We start from the raw sequence: 16,336 nt of genomic DNA, 5'->3' as shown, positions 1-16,336 counted from the left end.
TGATGATTTTTTGTGACGTTCTGTATCGCTTTCTTCACGAATCCCAGCACTTAAACCCATTCTGTGTTAAAAGAAATACTGATGCTGGGGCAGCTTCTTGAACTTGTACTGATCATGTTTGCAGGGAGCCCCTTCCACCCCAAGGTGGTGGATCCACAGAAGGTACGAGCCATCGGGGGCTGGGACAGCCTGATGGACGACCAGGGACGCATCCCGCTCACGGTTGGCCAGGAGAAAAAGATCTCCATGGATGTCGGGGATGCTGGGCCAGGCAAGCACCTTTTTTTTTTTCGTTTGAATGGGCAGCACTCGCTCCTCTTGAGGCTGATGTAAGCATCTTGTTGTGACTTGGAGATGGCCTGTTGCTCCTGCATCGTGTCCGGTGCAAGAGCAACTCTTGCGTCGATTGCGTGCCAATGAAAAGTCCTGAACTTTGATTTGACTAGCACAGTGCAAATGCCACTGAATGGAGATACATGGTTGATACAATAGTCATGTGATCTTAGCAAGGAAATGTAGCAAAGGAAGGGGTAGCCGCAGCGAAGCAGATCATTGCATTGCTGCAGTTGCATTGGGTGGCAGTTTTGAATGTAAGAACAGGGGATCCGGCAGATGTAATGAGCGTAAACTTAGCACAGATGTCTTGATGGGAGTTCAACAGGACCTACGGTCGTGAACGTAACAGTCGAGGAAATGTGGGCACTGGGAACATGCCAACAAGGTTCCATTGTATATCATTACCATACCAGTGACAGGCACCTATCAAATTTTACTGTGCATAGGATACTTTTTTGCATATTGAACATTCCTAATACATTGATATTATCAAAAACTACTGTTGAATTCCTCTATAGTAAGCTCAATTTACAAAAAAAAATAAAAAATACTTTACTCTCCTAAATGCTTGTACTAAGCAGCATTGCCATGAGCTTACTGCATACAGCTCTGCAATGTACTTTTTAAAAAAGTTGTAAGTTTTTAATGCTGGTAGAGGCACTTTGTTTTCATTGCTTCCTCTCTAACTTAATAGTTAAAGGTGTCTTCAGCTCGTAATTGGTTTTCAAATCGCTTCTTGGCACCTGCAGGCAAGCTCAGGGTGGAGGTTCGAGGGCCCAGCGACCTCGTGGAGGCCCGCCTGGAGCAGACGAGCGGACATCGGTACAGGGTGACCTTTACACCCCGTGAACAAGGTGAACACTCTTGTGTGGTGTGGACTTCACATTCTGCCTGACTGAGCACTTTGCACAATAAGGCTATGAACTATTTTGTCTTCAATAAGTGTGTGTGCTAACAAATGCCATATTTGGTCATACATTTGTTTAGACAACTAATCAACTTCCTAGCTTTCAGAATGCAAAATCTCTGACCTTTGCAGATGTCAGCGGTCCGCACGGGCATGTCCATGCTGTTGTGCGTGGACTATTTGTCACACACGTGACATGGCCGTCATGGCACGTTTCATCTGGACCGCCCGCACACATGATTAACATACCTATGTGTGGATTCCGTGCATTCTATGGCTCACATATTCAAGAAAAGAGGAAGTGCTGCTAGCTCCTGAAGAATGTTACCAATATATTTAGTAAGATAGTAATAACCCATATATGAGTAAGACAGTGATCTGAACATCTGTCCTCTCTGGATGGAAAACTAGTGGAATGAACAACATCTATTCTCACTACCATAGGCTGTGTCTCACCGCTGCCATCGGTAGAAGATAGAAACATTCTTACGCATCAATGCCCCGAAATCTCTCTCTAAGGAACCACACCTTGTTATGATTTCAAACTGACAAAACTCGGATAGGTTTGACAATGGTTCGACAATGTATTACTAAATATGATGGAAGTGATGTCTCGAGAAAAGCAGTCTTACGCACGAAGCAAACAGAATCTGCTCAGAGATACAATAGCATTCCCTAGGCAACGAGACAGACCGTGACGGGGTGTGGTAAAGTGTGCGCAGCAATAATCGGGCACTCTGGTTAGGGTGTCCGGTACATGCCTCCGAGTGGAATGTTTACCACATCCACATTTATGGTTCCTCGACTTCTGCCCGACAACATCACACTTGTGTTGTGCCGATGCCCGCTGTGATCCTGCCGTCGGCACTGCAGCAGCGGCACGTCGAGCAGACACCTGTTCTGCTCTAGGTTGCTCTCCAGCGCGACAGACAACGGAAGCTTCTGCAGCCACGAGTTGAGATGCTGCGATGATGGCGACACTTGCATTCGCTTGTACTTTTAATGCGAAAGCATTAACTGTCCCATGGAGAAAAGCCGGTGGTGTCTGTAGCAGCGAAAAGTGGCACCTGAATGCCCATTGGCTGAGCGAAACAGCTTTTATAGTCTCATTGGCTGCGACACGTCATATCAGATGCTTCGTCACGGAAGCCGGCAAGGTTGCTTGAGGTCAAAGTGGACGCGACTCAGAAATAAAACACAAAGAAAAGCGCAGCGATGCAGATGCATTGTCACGGAAGCCATGGAGCTGGCAGGCGCGCCGCGCCTGTGCAGTGGGGGAGCGTGATGTCACCGCTGGAGCACCAAGTGAAAAAGACGTGGCACACTGCTTGTAGGAATGTGCTGCGTGTAGGCCAAATCCACTATCATTGTCAAGTCATGGAATACATGACGGGGCAGTCTGTGCAGCGCACCGCTGCACTCCCTGCCGGCGCTGCAGCTGCTTCTGCTCCTCTCGGCGCCGAGAATGCTTTCGCATTCAGAACTCACAAGATGGGCTTAGGTGCCCCTGAAATTTTTTTTTCTTGTCAAAATTTCTTTGGTTTGTCGCCAGGATCGCTACGTTCGACAGCATGACACGCTGGCTCTTGTAATTTTCTGCCGATTAGAGACCACTTTCTGCCGATTCGGGACCACTCGAAGATGCATTCCAGGCGCCGTAATGACGCCACCCAAACCCAAGGAGCACGCACTCACTTTCGGTTTGCGTTTTTGCGGCCTATTTCCGAACAGGAGACCACCTGATGCACATCTGGTACAACGACCTGGCCCACCCGAGCTCCCCGTTCGTCGCCTATGCCGAGCCTTTGGCTCCGGCGCTTGACCACACGAGGGTGGTGCTCCGGGGTCATGGACTCACAGGTGCCAAGGTCGGATCGGAGGCGGAGTTTGTCGTCGACGGTTCGGACGCCGGGCCAGGTGAACCCTAAACTTGTGAATTCATGTTGGTGTTGCGTCTAAGTTTTTGTTTGTGTGGAGTCGGTTCGACTTTGTGAAGTGCTTGTGGTTGTGTTTTGCCATCGTGTGATGTGGCTCGTATCTTCATCTTGATTGACCGGTGTGGCAGGCTGCCTACATTTGACACATGATGTGTTGCATGCGTCACTTTATGTACGCTCCGCAGTGCAGTTAGCCTGCATGTGGTATTGGCACTTTGTCACAATTTTGCCACATGTTGGCACTACTTAGTACAGTAGTCTTGGTGGCAGCTTTTAGACTGTGCGAGAAAAACAGGAAAAATGGGCGGTTTTACAAATTTGGGCTAGTATATCGTCTTGCTTCGTATCTCCACAATGGTTGCATTCGTGCTGTGGCGTCATTTCTAAACTTTGTTGGAAGAGTTTAGAAAGAATATTAAGTATAGGATGGGCGAATATTCGGTTATTACGAATAGCCCATCGAATTCTGTTCTATTCGGTATTCGCTTCGATTCAAATTCAAGTATTTGACAATATCGAATTATTCAACAATATCAAATTATTTGACCTTTCCAAATACTCTGACTTGAATTTCAAGCCAGGTGGCACAAGCTTCTGATCATTTCGACTATTTCGTGCTTTTGAACTCAGTAAACTTGAAATTAACAATGTCAGCACTTCTAATACTAAGTAAGGGCAAATATAAAGCTATAGTTTAAACAAATCTTGTGCTATTTGTTGCTTGTACTATTCAAACTATTTGATTTGAAATTATTCGACCAAAATCACTATTTGCTTCGAATTCGATTCGGACCCAAAATCCTCTATTCACCCATGCCTAATATGAAGTGTTAATGGTTTTGTGTCACATCAAAATCTGAACCCGGAGCGTGTGAATGCTGTGCAACTCCGCAGATACAGGCCAAACCTTCTAAAGGTTTTTTTGAAAAGCTTAGTCAAGCACAAAGTTGAGTTTATATTTTGAAGCAATAATGTTTCTTCACGAAGACCGGTGGGAAAAAAAGCACTGAAACCAAAACTTCTGCTCCGTCTGTATGTCTGTCTCTTGCCCTTTCTTTTGTGTATGTGTGTGTGTTGTCATCTTTGTTGTGTTTGAGTGAAACAACAGCATTGACAAAAAGGGAGCAGTTGTGGCATATAAAAAGCCAATCCTTCATCTGTTTGGCCCTACAGCATTTAAGTGCTAACTTTGCTTTCTTTTCCCGGTTTCAGGGTCACCTGAGGTTAGCCTGACGGGTGTGAAGGCTGACATTCCGGTTCAGCTTATCTCCCTTGGCAACAACACATACAGGGCACTGTATACTCCCACCGTGCCAGGTGAGTTAGCCCCGCATCTCTAGAAATGGGCAGTGAAGGAATGCAAGTTAACCAATCTGGGAAGGTTGTTCTCTAGGGGTTGTCAACCTTTTTGGCACCGAGAAATTTCCTCCCGCCTCGAATGGCAGCCAAGGAACCCTTCTTGATCTTGGCATTGACACAATAAAGCTGCGCAGATGCTTACAGACATTTTAAAAAATACTGCTCATAATACTATGGAGTGTTTGGTCACATTAATGTGTCAATGCATGAGGGGCTCAGGTTTGCTAAAATAGCCCTTCAATTGGAAAAGCACCATATTTGGGGCTGGTACGGTCGAGAAAATCTAGGAGTTTGTGGAAACCATGAGGTACTTTGAATATGTTCTAGCAAAGTGAGCACTGATGCATAACAGGTAGTGTTTTGCGAATAATTCAAATTTATAATAGTGTTTTTGTATAGTACACTATTCGATATTCGCTTTGATATCAACTGCGATATTCATATTTTTCGGTGTTGATTGCAGCATTTTAGCCTTGGGTGCTTTTTATAGTCAATTCACACGATGGACCGGATTGTGATTTTCGTCCGCGGACCATGTACCACGTGACCGTCATGTCACCTATTCCTGCGATCCACGCCTCCTTTATGGATGCGCAAACTGATAAAGTTGAGTGCCTTTTTGCTCACGGGTTTTTGGCGGGGGATTGAGTTGCAAACAATACAATGTTTCCCAGGCGAAAATCAGTCCACTTCCAGCTGGATTATGGAACTGGAAATGAGGCATTCCAGCTGGATTCCAGCTGGGTCCAGTTGGATTCCAGCTGGGTCCAGCTGGAATGCCTCATTTCCAGTTCCATAATCCAGCTGGAAGTGGACTGATTTTCGCCTGGGTTTCTTTTCTTTTTTTTGAGCGAACAAAACAAAAATGGCACTTCATTGCGTATTGTGCGTTTGCTGGTTCATCAAGTCACGCTATTGCATGCGTGAAAGAAACTGCAAAAACTTTGCCCAGCTGGTGCGGTGCAGGTTCTGGTACTCCTCCGGGTTCATGTCAAGAAGCTTCTGTCAGAACTCATCGAGCATGCCGCGATTAGAGCTGTATATGGGGAGAGTTTGGCCTGTGGATGTTGAGACCAATGTGCCGGAGAGGAGAAAAGTGAAGAAAAAGGAGGAGAGCGCCGAAGGAGCGAGAGAGAAAGAAGTTAGCAAAGAGGAGACGACCGCCATTTGGACGCAACGCTGTCGGCACAGAGCACTGTTGAGGCTACGCGTCGTCTGCTACGGGCCGACTTTTTTTTCGCCTGAATAAAAGTCTGTGGCCATACGTGGAAAAAACTTAATTTCTTAGCTTTTTAACCCACTGAGGAATAACAATAACAGCATATCATTTTCTTGCCAGAACCTGCGATGTAAAAGGAAATAACCGAAATATAGATGCCGATCCCATGCATTCCGCCGGGCGAATGAATGAAAATGGCGGCCCTTCTTGGTCAGCTGGGAGCAGCCGGGAGTTCATGCACATGCGCTCACACCTCTTGCTCTGCACCGCGGGCTGATTGGCTCACTCGGGAGGGGGGCGTTACAGCAGCGAGATCATAGACTGGCCAAACTCTACCCATGTACGGCTCTGGCCGCGATGATTCTTGCACGTCTAATCAGCCTTTTCCCGAGGCAGACTTTTCTTCTGGCTGTGGTGTTAAGTGTTGTGCACGAGCACGGAGTACGTGAAGGTATCTCCAAACGCCCTTCCGCAAGCCCAGAACTTCGTCGCTTCTATGCCGAAGCCTTCTCGAGCACGACCATGCCTGTGTCACTATCGTCGCTTTGCACGAACCTTATCACGGTGTTACTGTCTCGATCTGTATGATTCTTTATTGCAGTAGCAATTGTCGATTTCTCTCTTGGACAACGGTGCCACGGTGTGATGTTGGAGTTTTGCAACACTGTGGGTGGCGAACAGGTTTTGTTCGTCCTCGCTGGCGTCTGCTCGTTGTCTTGGGAGACCGATGAACCGCGGGCATGTCCTCATGTGATCAATCTGTCCGCGGATCAGTCCGTCGTGTGAATCGGCCATTATGAAGCATGGGTGCATTGCGGAAAAGCGATGCCCATGGAAGTGAGCTCTGTGGGGGCTGCTGGCTGCTTCTCCGCAGTGCACTAGTGCTCGGTAAGAAGCGCACTGAACGGGGTAACCCGCCACAGTCAATACTTGGAACAGTATGAATATCACAGTTGCATGCTTGAGAAAAGCACACTTTCAAAGCGAGATGGTGCACATGCGCATCTCGTGCATTTAAAAAGAAACAGAAACTTTGTGAATGTTGATATCTACATTACAGAAAAAATTTTGAAAGTAAACTGTGGCTGTTATGCTAGGGTATGTTAAGCAGAGATGTCCTGACAACCTGCGTTCATCATTCATGATTCTTTGTTTTTTTTTTAATTGGAAATTGAAGGAAAAACATATGCATATAATGAGATTTGTAAATTCACTCAATTAGGTATAGCTGGGCATCTATATAGGTTTAATTTTATGCCAAATTCATCTTTCACTTGCCATCCCAAGGCATCTGTCTCTCTGAGGCCACAGTCCATAAATATAGTTAGCATTAGCTTATAAATCGGCAAGTGAAAGATTAAAAACAACCTTCATGAGTGTAGCTGGATTTTTGTGTAGTGTGGTGCAACAGTTGTGAAATGCTTTGAGAAAATATTTGATATTCAATTAGAAAATATTCAGCCAGAACCTCTACTTGCTTCGAATTCGCTTCAAACTCAAAATCCACTATTCTCACATGACTAATGACAGGCATGTAAATGGTAAAACGGGGAATTGCTGCGTAAATTTTTATGCAGTCTGGTGCATGCGAATAAAATAAATAAATACTGTTTATTTTTGCCATTCTGCATTACATATTACTGCAGTTAAGGTACTTAATCAGCGAAGCGTTGCACCCTTACAGGGTGGGGATGAGATGGATACCTTGAAGTACTGTTTCCTTACGTGAACACTATTTTCTGTTTGGTTTTTAGAGCGTGTTGACAAATATCTTGGAACAATTAGAATAGCCTCTGTGGTGCAGACGCAAGCTTTGACAGGTTACACCTCTTTGCACTATGAAAGCTATGCATCTCATACATCAAGTATGAGAGGGTGGGCTGTCTCTTTCCCCCTCAGATGCCGAGCTTGGTCTAAAAGGAGTGTGGCTAACTTTGGTGCACAACTCACAAAAAGCCCAGGCGAAAATTGCTCGTCCCAGACTCTACTAGATTACACTAAAAGCATCATATTATAATAATTATATTAAAAACTTAAAAGACAAAAGGAGAACTTTGCTTATTCACTCATCTTCTAGGTCAGGGGTTCTCAAACCTACCTATCTTTGAAAACGCATATCATCCTTGATCAGTAGCCAAAGGTCCCCTGCTGCTCTTGGCATCAATGCAATAAAGCGCCGATTGTTTATTCCATCTCAGAAATCATTTTAATTGGACGACTCGAGTTATATGGGTGATCAGTCTTTTTGTCCTCCATCAAGAATAGGAAATTGGAAAGAAAACAGGGATGCATTATTTCTCTTAGGGTAATAACGACATGCTGGCACCCCCAGCTGTATCGTGGTGTGCCATTGTACAAGCAGCACCTGCACCCCCTCTGAATGGTTTTTGCCCATGTTTGATGCTTCAGGTGCCTACCTGCTCAATGTGATGTGGTCGGAGCGTCAGGTGAAGGGCTGTCCACTGAAGGTGAGTGTGGCAGCCAGCTGCGACGCCGCCAAGGTGCTCTGCTCCGGAGAGGGACTGCGAGGGGGCACCGTAGGAAAGGAGATCAAGGCCTTCATCGACACTCGCAAGGGAGGACCGGGTGAGCTCTTCTAATTGTTTTTGAAGTTGGAAAGAAATGTCGGTGCCACATACAGTGATTCTCCCCAACTTGAGCACTCGCAGTTTGCAGTTCAACTGTTTGACATGGGAGGGTTTTCGAGTTATAGAAACGTCCGTTGCGAGACATTTATCATTCATAAATGTGTGGTGTAGTGCCCTCATTTTTTAAGTTGTTGTCTAACTGATTGGTCGAAGCGGGGTATGAATCTTGAGTAGTTTATACTGCAGCAAAGTGGCTTAAAAATATTAAAGTAAAAAAAAAAAAAACAGGATGAAGTAAGGCAACACAAGCTGCTTTTCGAATCATGTTGGTTTACATCAACATTAACTAGTGCTTGAAGAACAAATGTGGCATCCCTTTCTTTTACTAAAAGAGGTTAAATTTAGTGTTGAAAATGTGCAGTTGCTTTTCTTCGTCAACGTCGTCGAACTCTATAACGAGACCAGTGTCAAGGATGTTGTTCCGGCCTTTGGACCTTAGGTTCAAAATGTTTCTGGGTATTGAATTTCTTGCTCGTTGCTAGACTTCCCCGTCAACCGTCGTGTCCGATCCACGTGGCGGAGTTACGTCGAGGCACGCGAAACAATGCAAAGACTTACGAGCAGAATAAATGTCCTGAATCCTGAAATGTCTTCCCTGTGTTGTGCAGGGGAGCTGACTGCTCACTGCATGGGTCCGCACAAGATGGCGCACTGTGAGCTGTATGACCACCGGGACGGCACCTTCACCTTGTACCTTAAGCCCCAGGAAGGGGGACGCCACCTGCTCACCATCAAGTACGGCGGGGACCACATCCCAGGTGAGCGATGGGCTGCCAAGCTTGGCAGGAAAGCCTCCCCCCTTCCCCCTTTGGGGTCCTGGATCTGTACTTTATGTGCATCTTTCTTGGATTCCACCGGACTGTGTGATGAGCAAGTTTGTCTGCTGCTTCTTGTGCATTGGGTACAGCGACGTCGAGGTGCCGGGCTCTGATTGGAAGGTAGTGGCTAGGCACAGAGGCTAGCCGCTCTTTTCTCAACCCACTGCATCCCTCCCATCGGAGCGAGCAAGAGCGTTGTTTGCTCCTCGCGCAGAGGGAGCAGTAGAGTCGGGGTCAGCATTCAGACTCCGAATGCTGGCGTTGTCTGCTAGTCCCAGCAATGACTATCTTACCTTTTCCATGGCTTTTGGACACCCGCCGGTTCTTTACGGATAAGGACTTGGGTTTTGGGAAAAGGGAGAGAAAATTCATTGAAGGGTTTCTGGCAACAAACAAGTATCAGACGCACTCTGGCGGACGAGTAAATCACTGCTTAGATGTCCGTCTGCTCTCCACCGCCGCCACTTCCGAAGAGCAAACAACAGCTGCAGCTTCATTGCATTTGTCGCACACATAATTACTACCTCCCCCATGCACGAAGAGATGTGTCTCTGTGGGCTTGTTCGTATAGCACAGTATTTCCTTGATTAAGCGCCCTGAATGGCGGAAGCTATATCATATGTCAAAGAAACAAAGTCAGGATGGATTAATCACGTGGCTACATCTTATTTGTCTTTCTTTCGAGTGAAAGTGGTCGTATTGTTTCCTCTGGGTCACATGACTGCCATATATGGTGATGCGTTCAAAGTTCTCTGTGTGGCGAAAGTTGTGAACAAGCGATTGTTAGATAGGTGGTTATGGAATAGATGGCAAATATCTAAACCTACTGTAAAATACCGGGGGAGCGCCTACCCCACTTTCACTAAAAACTGGGTTAGTCTAGGCATGGTCCGATCAAATCGGGTGCTTAACATATAGTTTGTAGAATTCCCAAGTTTGGGAACTGTTAATAGTGGGCGCTTGAACGAAGTGGGCACTTTCACAGTATTTTATGATACGCATTTGTGTGCTTGAAAATACTGCATTGGTGGTTTCTAGACATGTTCAAATGGTAGATTTTTTAGTTTGAGAAGCAAGTAGTGATCTTGGTCGAATAATTCCTAAATGAATATTGAATAGTTTCTCCAAGCCTTTCGCTATTACACCATGCAACGGTAGGCTAGCCTAACTTGTGAAAGTTGTTCTCAAGTTTCCACTCGTCCATTTCTAACCTAAGGTAATTTTAATCTAACTATACTTATGAACTGTGTCCTCGGGAAGCTCTATGCCTACATTGAGATGTCAAGTAAAGGACTAATTTAGCATAAACCCTATAGAGATTCTTTGCTATACCTAATCGAGGGGATTTATAAAGTTTCTTGCTCTATGCAAGCATTCTTTCTTCAATCTTGAGTTTAAAAAAAAAAAAAAAGACAATCACTAACGATGAACGCAGGCTGCCGAGGCATCTGACTAAAATAATCTTGCATAATATCCACACTTTGGGAAATTTTACTGCATTGTAAGTATGAACATTGACAAAGTTTTTGTTTCTTTTTAAATACACCATGCGCGCACATGCGCAATTTGAAAGTGTGCTTTTTTCTTGAGCACGGGACTGCAGTATTTGTATGTTTCAATATGTTGATCGCAGCGAGTTAGCCCCATTGAGCGCGCTTCTTACCGAGCTCTGGTGTATTGCAGAGAAGCAACAGCCGCGGAATTGAGCATTGCGGCTGTTGTTTCTCCACTGTGCACCGGTGCTCGGTAAGAGGTGCGCTCAATGGGGCTGGCACGCTGTGATCAACACTTAAAATAATAAGAATATTGCTGTTAATCTCAGAGCGAATATCGAATAAAATATTACTCGAAACAGCTATTCGAAAATTCGAGCATTCATACAATCTTAGCAGTTTCACAAGAAGAGCTCAATCAGCACATATTCAGATGAATCAACAAGTGGTCAGTCAAGTTGTTTGTCGTCCTTGTCCAGTTGCACTGTTTTTTTCCTCAGGATTATGGAGTAGGTTTCATTCGAAGTATTATGTACAGATACCACAAACTTTGTATGTTTTCTACGGCACTTGTTTTTGGAGAGAGATTATTAGAAGGTTAACAGCTGCTACAACTTTGCAAAAGACTGCGCAGTAAAGGCAGGATCGTCTATCTAACGTTGGTTTCCTTATCGCTTTGCAGGAAGTCCATATACCCTGCGCATAGCGGGAGCTCCAGACGCCTCCAAGGTGCGTGTCTATGGGCCAGGCATCGAACCAGGCGTGCTTGCAGTGTACCAGAGCCGCTTCATTTGCGACACCCGGGGCGCTGGGGCAGGACAGCTGACGGTGCGCATCAGAGGACCCAAAGGTAGTATGTTTCACCAACATCGTTTGTGCAAGGTGACACTTAGTGCTCTTCAAGATCATTAAGAAAAAGGGGAACATATGTCATTTCCTTGCACACTTTTCTGTGAGGCTTCCATCTTTCTAGTTTTATGTACATTAAAGGGGGCTCACTAATTGTAATTTTACGGAGACATTAAAATACTGCTTGAGTCAAATGGATCGTTGACCCTTTGAAGGGACCGCATCAATCGGTTTCTCGCATCACACTAAGATTTTGTACAGAAGTGGCCAAAGATGGTACATTTCGTGCTTCAGAACTTAAGGCACAAAATGCACCATCTTCAGCCACCTCTGTACAGAATCTTAGCACGATGCATTAAGGAACTGATGGACTGTGTGTACCATCACGATGCATTTTGTGTGCCATCACTACCACAAATTGTGGTAGTGACGATACATAAATTGCATCAACACTATCCTTAGCATCTCGGGAGAACATTCTATTGCGCAAACTGAGCCGCCGCTGACCGCTCTATGTGGCACTTGTCTTCAAGGTGCCTTCCGTGTGGAGATGCAGCGGGAAAGCCAGAAAGACCGAACCATCCTCTGCAAGTACGACCCAACCGAGCCTGGTGACTACCGCATCGAGGTGAAGTGGTCGGGGGAGCATGTGCCGGGCTCCCCGTTCATGGTGATGATCTTCGACACGCAAGAGGAGCTCACGCGCTTTGTCCAGGGGCCGTACGGCACTGCAGGTGGCGCTGCACCACCAGTGCCTTCGGACTACTTTGGTGACGGTGTAGCCTATGGGACCGGGGTCGGCCAGATGTCCTGGCGAGGCTCGACGCACGAGCTCTAATCCTGTCCCTTTTTAAAGAAACCCGACAGACTCTCCACTTCCATTCGAGACACGTTTAGAGTACATTCCAGACAACGTCCTTCTAACGTACGTTTGTACCAACATTACTTGTAGATCAACCCAATTCTGAAACTGTCTATAGATGCATACGCGCATACCCCACCTCTCCCTCAAGGTTTGCCTCCCGTTGTCTAAAGCCTTTGGAGACGACTGGTATGGTAACTCCGACGGTCACACAAGTTTTGAAGCACAGCATCCAGATGACGCTTTGCCATAGTTGCTCCAAAGAGTACCGTCATGAAGCACATCCTTTAGATGGTACCTAAAATTGCAAGTGGAATCTTGGGAGAGATTCGAAGTGTTAGCGTCTTTGCGGGAGTTCCACAATTGAGTTGTACGATTTGTACTGATGTGTGAACTGCAACTGAAGCCTGCTTAAGACTCTTCCAAGACACATTTTTGACAGACATTCGGGACATGTTTAAGATGTATCTCAGGACTGGTTCAAGTGTGTTTGCACGCCTAGAAATGAGCTGGGTTGGTCTACAGGACTTTCTGGCGAGCTACGTTGTTGGTAGCGAAGTTAAAGGAGGTTATGAGAGGTTTTTGTACATGGTTCCAAGTGCAGCTTCATGTGTTGTTCTAAAAATTGTGTCATTCAGGTGTGAGAGTGCATATGCTGTATGTTCAACAGGCTGAGTGCATTTTAATGAACAGGTCATTGTCATATGCAGCTGGATTGCTTGTAAGCAGTAGGACAGCTTTTAGGTAACATTTAAAAAAGAAGTGAGTTGCATTCCTTAGTATAGTTAAGCAAAAAAGTGATAAAAGTTTATCAACTCACAATATGGCATTTTGAAATTTTTCTAGAAATTTGGATCTATGAGAGTGCTTATTTTCAAATCAACTGCCATCTAGGGCAGGTGTGAACATCCGGGCAATTTTCTTGCATCATAGGCCACTTCTTGGTTTTTGCTGTTGACTAATTGGCTTGACTAATTATGGTTCATTAACGCAGCCTAATTTTATAATGCATTCTTACATTGCCCTCGGAGATAGTGGATCTGTCTCTGGTTTATTACGGGCAACCTCGAAAGACAGAAGCTAGGAAACTGCAGCCGTAATGCAAGTTGGTCAGGATGGAACGGTGCCAAAAGTGGCTGAAACATGTGTCAAACTGATTGTGAAGCAATAGCGATGCTGCTGACTGGGGTAGATGTGCTAAGTGGTGCCTACCAGATGCTCATTCATAAACGAGCGCCGGCTAGGTTTACAGTAAAAATAATCCATTCCGGAAGTATTGTGATACCTCCGAAGCACCGTGACATTCCTTGCACTTCCCATAGTCTCATAAAAGTATAATATATCAGTGTGTATTCAGAAATACCAGGGAATGCACAAAAATCTTTTTTTTTCTCTCACTTATTGAGTTGTTTTTCTTGGATTCATTGAATTGAGAATTAACTGTGTTCTTTAGCAGAGCACCACTGTACATAAGAGCCTGTTGAAAGGATGGTGCAGAGGAATTCAGCTTGCTGTCAGCTGTCTTCATACCGCAGTCTGGAAAAAAGATCTGTACATAACTCTTTTGTTTTTGTACATATTTGACATTCTCACTATTTTTATTAGAGGTTTACACTTTATAAAAATGTCGAACAAGAATGCAGCCTTTACACTGTGTTAACGGCGATGGCGATAATCTTGAAATGTTGGCCCGTTATCGGTGAGCCTTTGAACGGGCTAGCCCTTGAGCGATGGCATTACAATTGTAAGAACTATTAGTGATTGTTAGTATACTGTTTTCACCCTTTTGCTGTGGTCACCCATCTGTGTGTTTGTTCTTGTTTCTTTCTTTGTTTTAGCTATTATTATATTAGCAGTTGCAGCTACTCCAGCACCAGGAATTAGCTCTAGTGATGAGTTCATGTCTTTAAAGAGATCGCTTACTTGTCATTTCCAAAATATTGTGTAAGTGAAAAAAAGTTTAGTATACTACTGCATTTTGTACAGTCACACCACTACCATTCCTAGTGGTCAGATAATGAGCTAATCCAATTTACTTGGCTAATGAAAATGCGCCTTCAACCAACAGGGCCAATTCAACCAAGTGCAACTAACTTGTTGGTAACATGAACTTGGGTCTTTCCTGAATGAAGGAAAACTACTCGAACTAGTTTCTTTTTTTTATGTATGTGTTTGATTTAGTTTACAAGTCGTCTTATTTATTTTTGTGCTTTGGCAGGGACACATTTTTTTTTTTTTGTCTTTGATGTTTCATATCTCAAGAGTGCATTTTAAGGGCATGCTGAAACGCATAACAATGTTTCAGCTGAGTTTAAGCCCAGACTTTTTTGCTCTCATTTTTAAGACCATTCCAAGGAATACCAAAAGGCTCTTGGCACCTGTGACTTGTGCCTCGTGGTGGATATAACATACCTTCAAACCCTGTAAAGCAAAGCGCTTCCAGATTAAAGACTAATTGCCCATTGGCCACTGCGGAGCAATGCTAACCAATATTTCTAATATGTCCAATGTTTGCACTTTAAAAGTGCTAATGGTTCCATAGGGTTTGTTATAGATGGAGATGTGCATCTTTCTTTAGGTTTTGTTCTTTAAAACTTTAAAACAACCTCACTCGATGCTACCCTATTCTAGTTTTCAATCCTTGCATTTGATTTGTTTGTTTCTGTGTTTTTTCACGGTACAAATAAAAGTGAATGGTATTTCTGGTTTGAATATCACCCTCCAAGTAGGGGCCACAAGAAAGCTCTGCATTTAGTGCAAGAGCCAGAGGGTCAGCCACGCAGTTCTGAAAGATGCTTGGCCAACTCTGAAAGAATCGCAACATTTTATTTGTGACAGATGAACAAGCAGACCATGCATAGGTCTCTTTATACCGGCCAAACATTTGTGAAATGCACTGCACACTTTATGTCTAGGTCGGTGTCCATGTTGAGATCTCCATGAGTCTCTAAACATTTCTAACAACCGTCAGCTGATTATTTTCTTTTTTCTAAAGATGTAAGGTCCATTTTTTTATTTTATGAAAAACGTGCTGTCTGAGTAGAATAGCCACAACGCTGAGCCCTAGAAAAGTCTACAAGGGGTGTCTTGGTTGGCTGCTAGTCAGCACGGCTGGTGACCAAAAAAGGGCATTTTTTGGCAGGACATGCCACCGAACAATGCGGAAAGCAAGCCGTCTGCTTTTCACGCAGGAGTTGCGGTGACGTCAAAAGGACGCCGAGCTCTGATTGGGTTTCAGTGAAAGGATTGTGGGTAGGCCTCAATGCTAGATGCCTTAAAATCTATCCACTATATTTTTTTTTTTTCAGTAGGCCAATAGGAGTTTGGTGTTCCGACATCATTGGCATCCTTGTGCAAGAAGCAGATGAACTTGCGCTCCGCATAGGATGAGCACTGCTTCACAGTTTGGCAAAGTACCAGGACACTGAAGCTCGATATTGTTTTCAATGATTGGCGCCATGGCATGTCTCTAAATTACGAGAATTCTGCATAAAGGCCTGTCCAAACAGGATACTACAAAAATCGTGAGGCGATATGACTTAGTTATAAATCGTGCAGCGCTCCGCTTCTGGCCGTTTTTTTTTTGTTTTCAAAGATTGCTTTTGTTGTACGCCGGCGTTCTGCGTTCCACATTAGACGAGTGCAGTGGAGACAAAGGCAGCTAGCTTTACGTCTAACCACTAATCATTCGAACCGGAGCTCAAAGTTCTGACGTCTCCGCGCGCTCTCGTCTAATCCTCTCCCTCACTTTCTCGGCGCGTAGGCCTGTTTTTCTCGGAGACAGGGGTCTCGAGCGCGTCCTCAAGACCATCTCAAGACCCCTCGATGCGCTTGCTTTTGTCTTTCAAGTATATTTCGTTTCAGCTTAAGTCCAAACGCAGCCGATGCTACAAGCGCGAGCCCCGGGC

General features: G+C 44.9%; 1 protein-coding gene across 1 annotated transcript in view; it reads left to right on the top strand.

The window, feature by feature from the left end:
* The window catches only part of LOC8031199 (filamin-A), a 180,023-nt gene extending 164,894 nt beyond the window's left edge, over positions 1-15,129 (top strand). Inside the window, exons 45-52 of the mRNA XM_040218746.3 lie at positions 125-271; positions 1,086-1,190; positions 2,975-3,160; positions 4,393-4,497; positions 8,168-8,344; positions 9,015-9,164; positions 11,400-11,567; positions 12,100-15,129. Of these exons, the coding sequence (XP_040074680.2) occupies positions 125-271; positions 1,086-1,190; positions 2,975-3,160; positions 4,393-4,497; positions 8,168-8,344; positions 9,015-9,164; positions 11,400-11,567; positions 12,100-12,404 (1,343 nt within the window). The 3' untranslated portion in view covers positions 12,405-15,129. The remainder of the gene's footprint in view (positions 1-124; positions 272-1,085; positions 1,191-2,974; positions 3,161-4,392; positions 4,498-8,167; positions 8,345-9,014; positions 9,165-11,399; positions 11,568-12,099) is intronic.
* Positions 15,130-16,336: the final 1,207 nt, after the last annotated feature.

Source organism: Ixodes scapularis, unplaced genomic scaffold, assembly GCF_016920785.2.
Source record: "Ixodes scapularis isolate PalLabHiFi unplaced genomic scaffold, ASM1692078v2 PGA_scaffold5__190_contigs__length_132052651, whole genome shotgun sequence".
NCBI classification, from domain to species: Eukaryota; Metazoa; Arthropoda; class Arachnida; order Ixodida; family Ixodidae; genus Ixodes; species Ixodes scapularis.
This window is presented reverse-complemented; position numbering and strand designations above follow the sequence as displayed.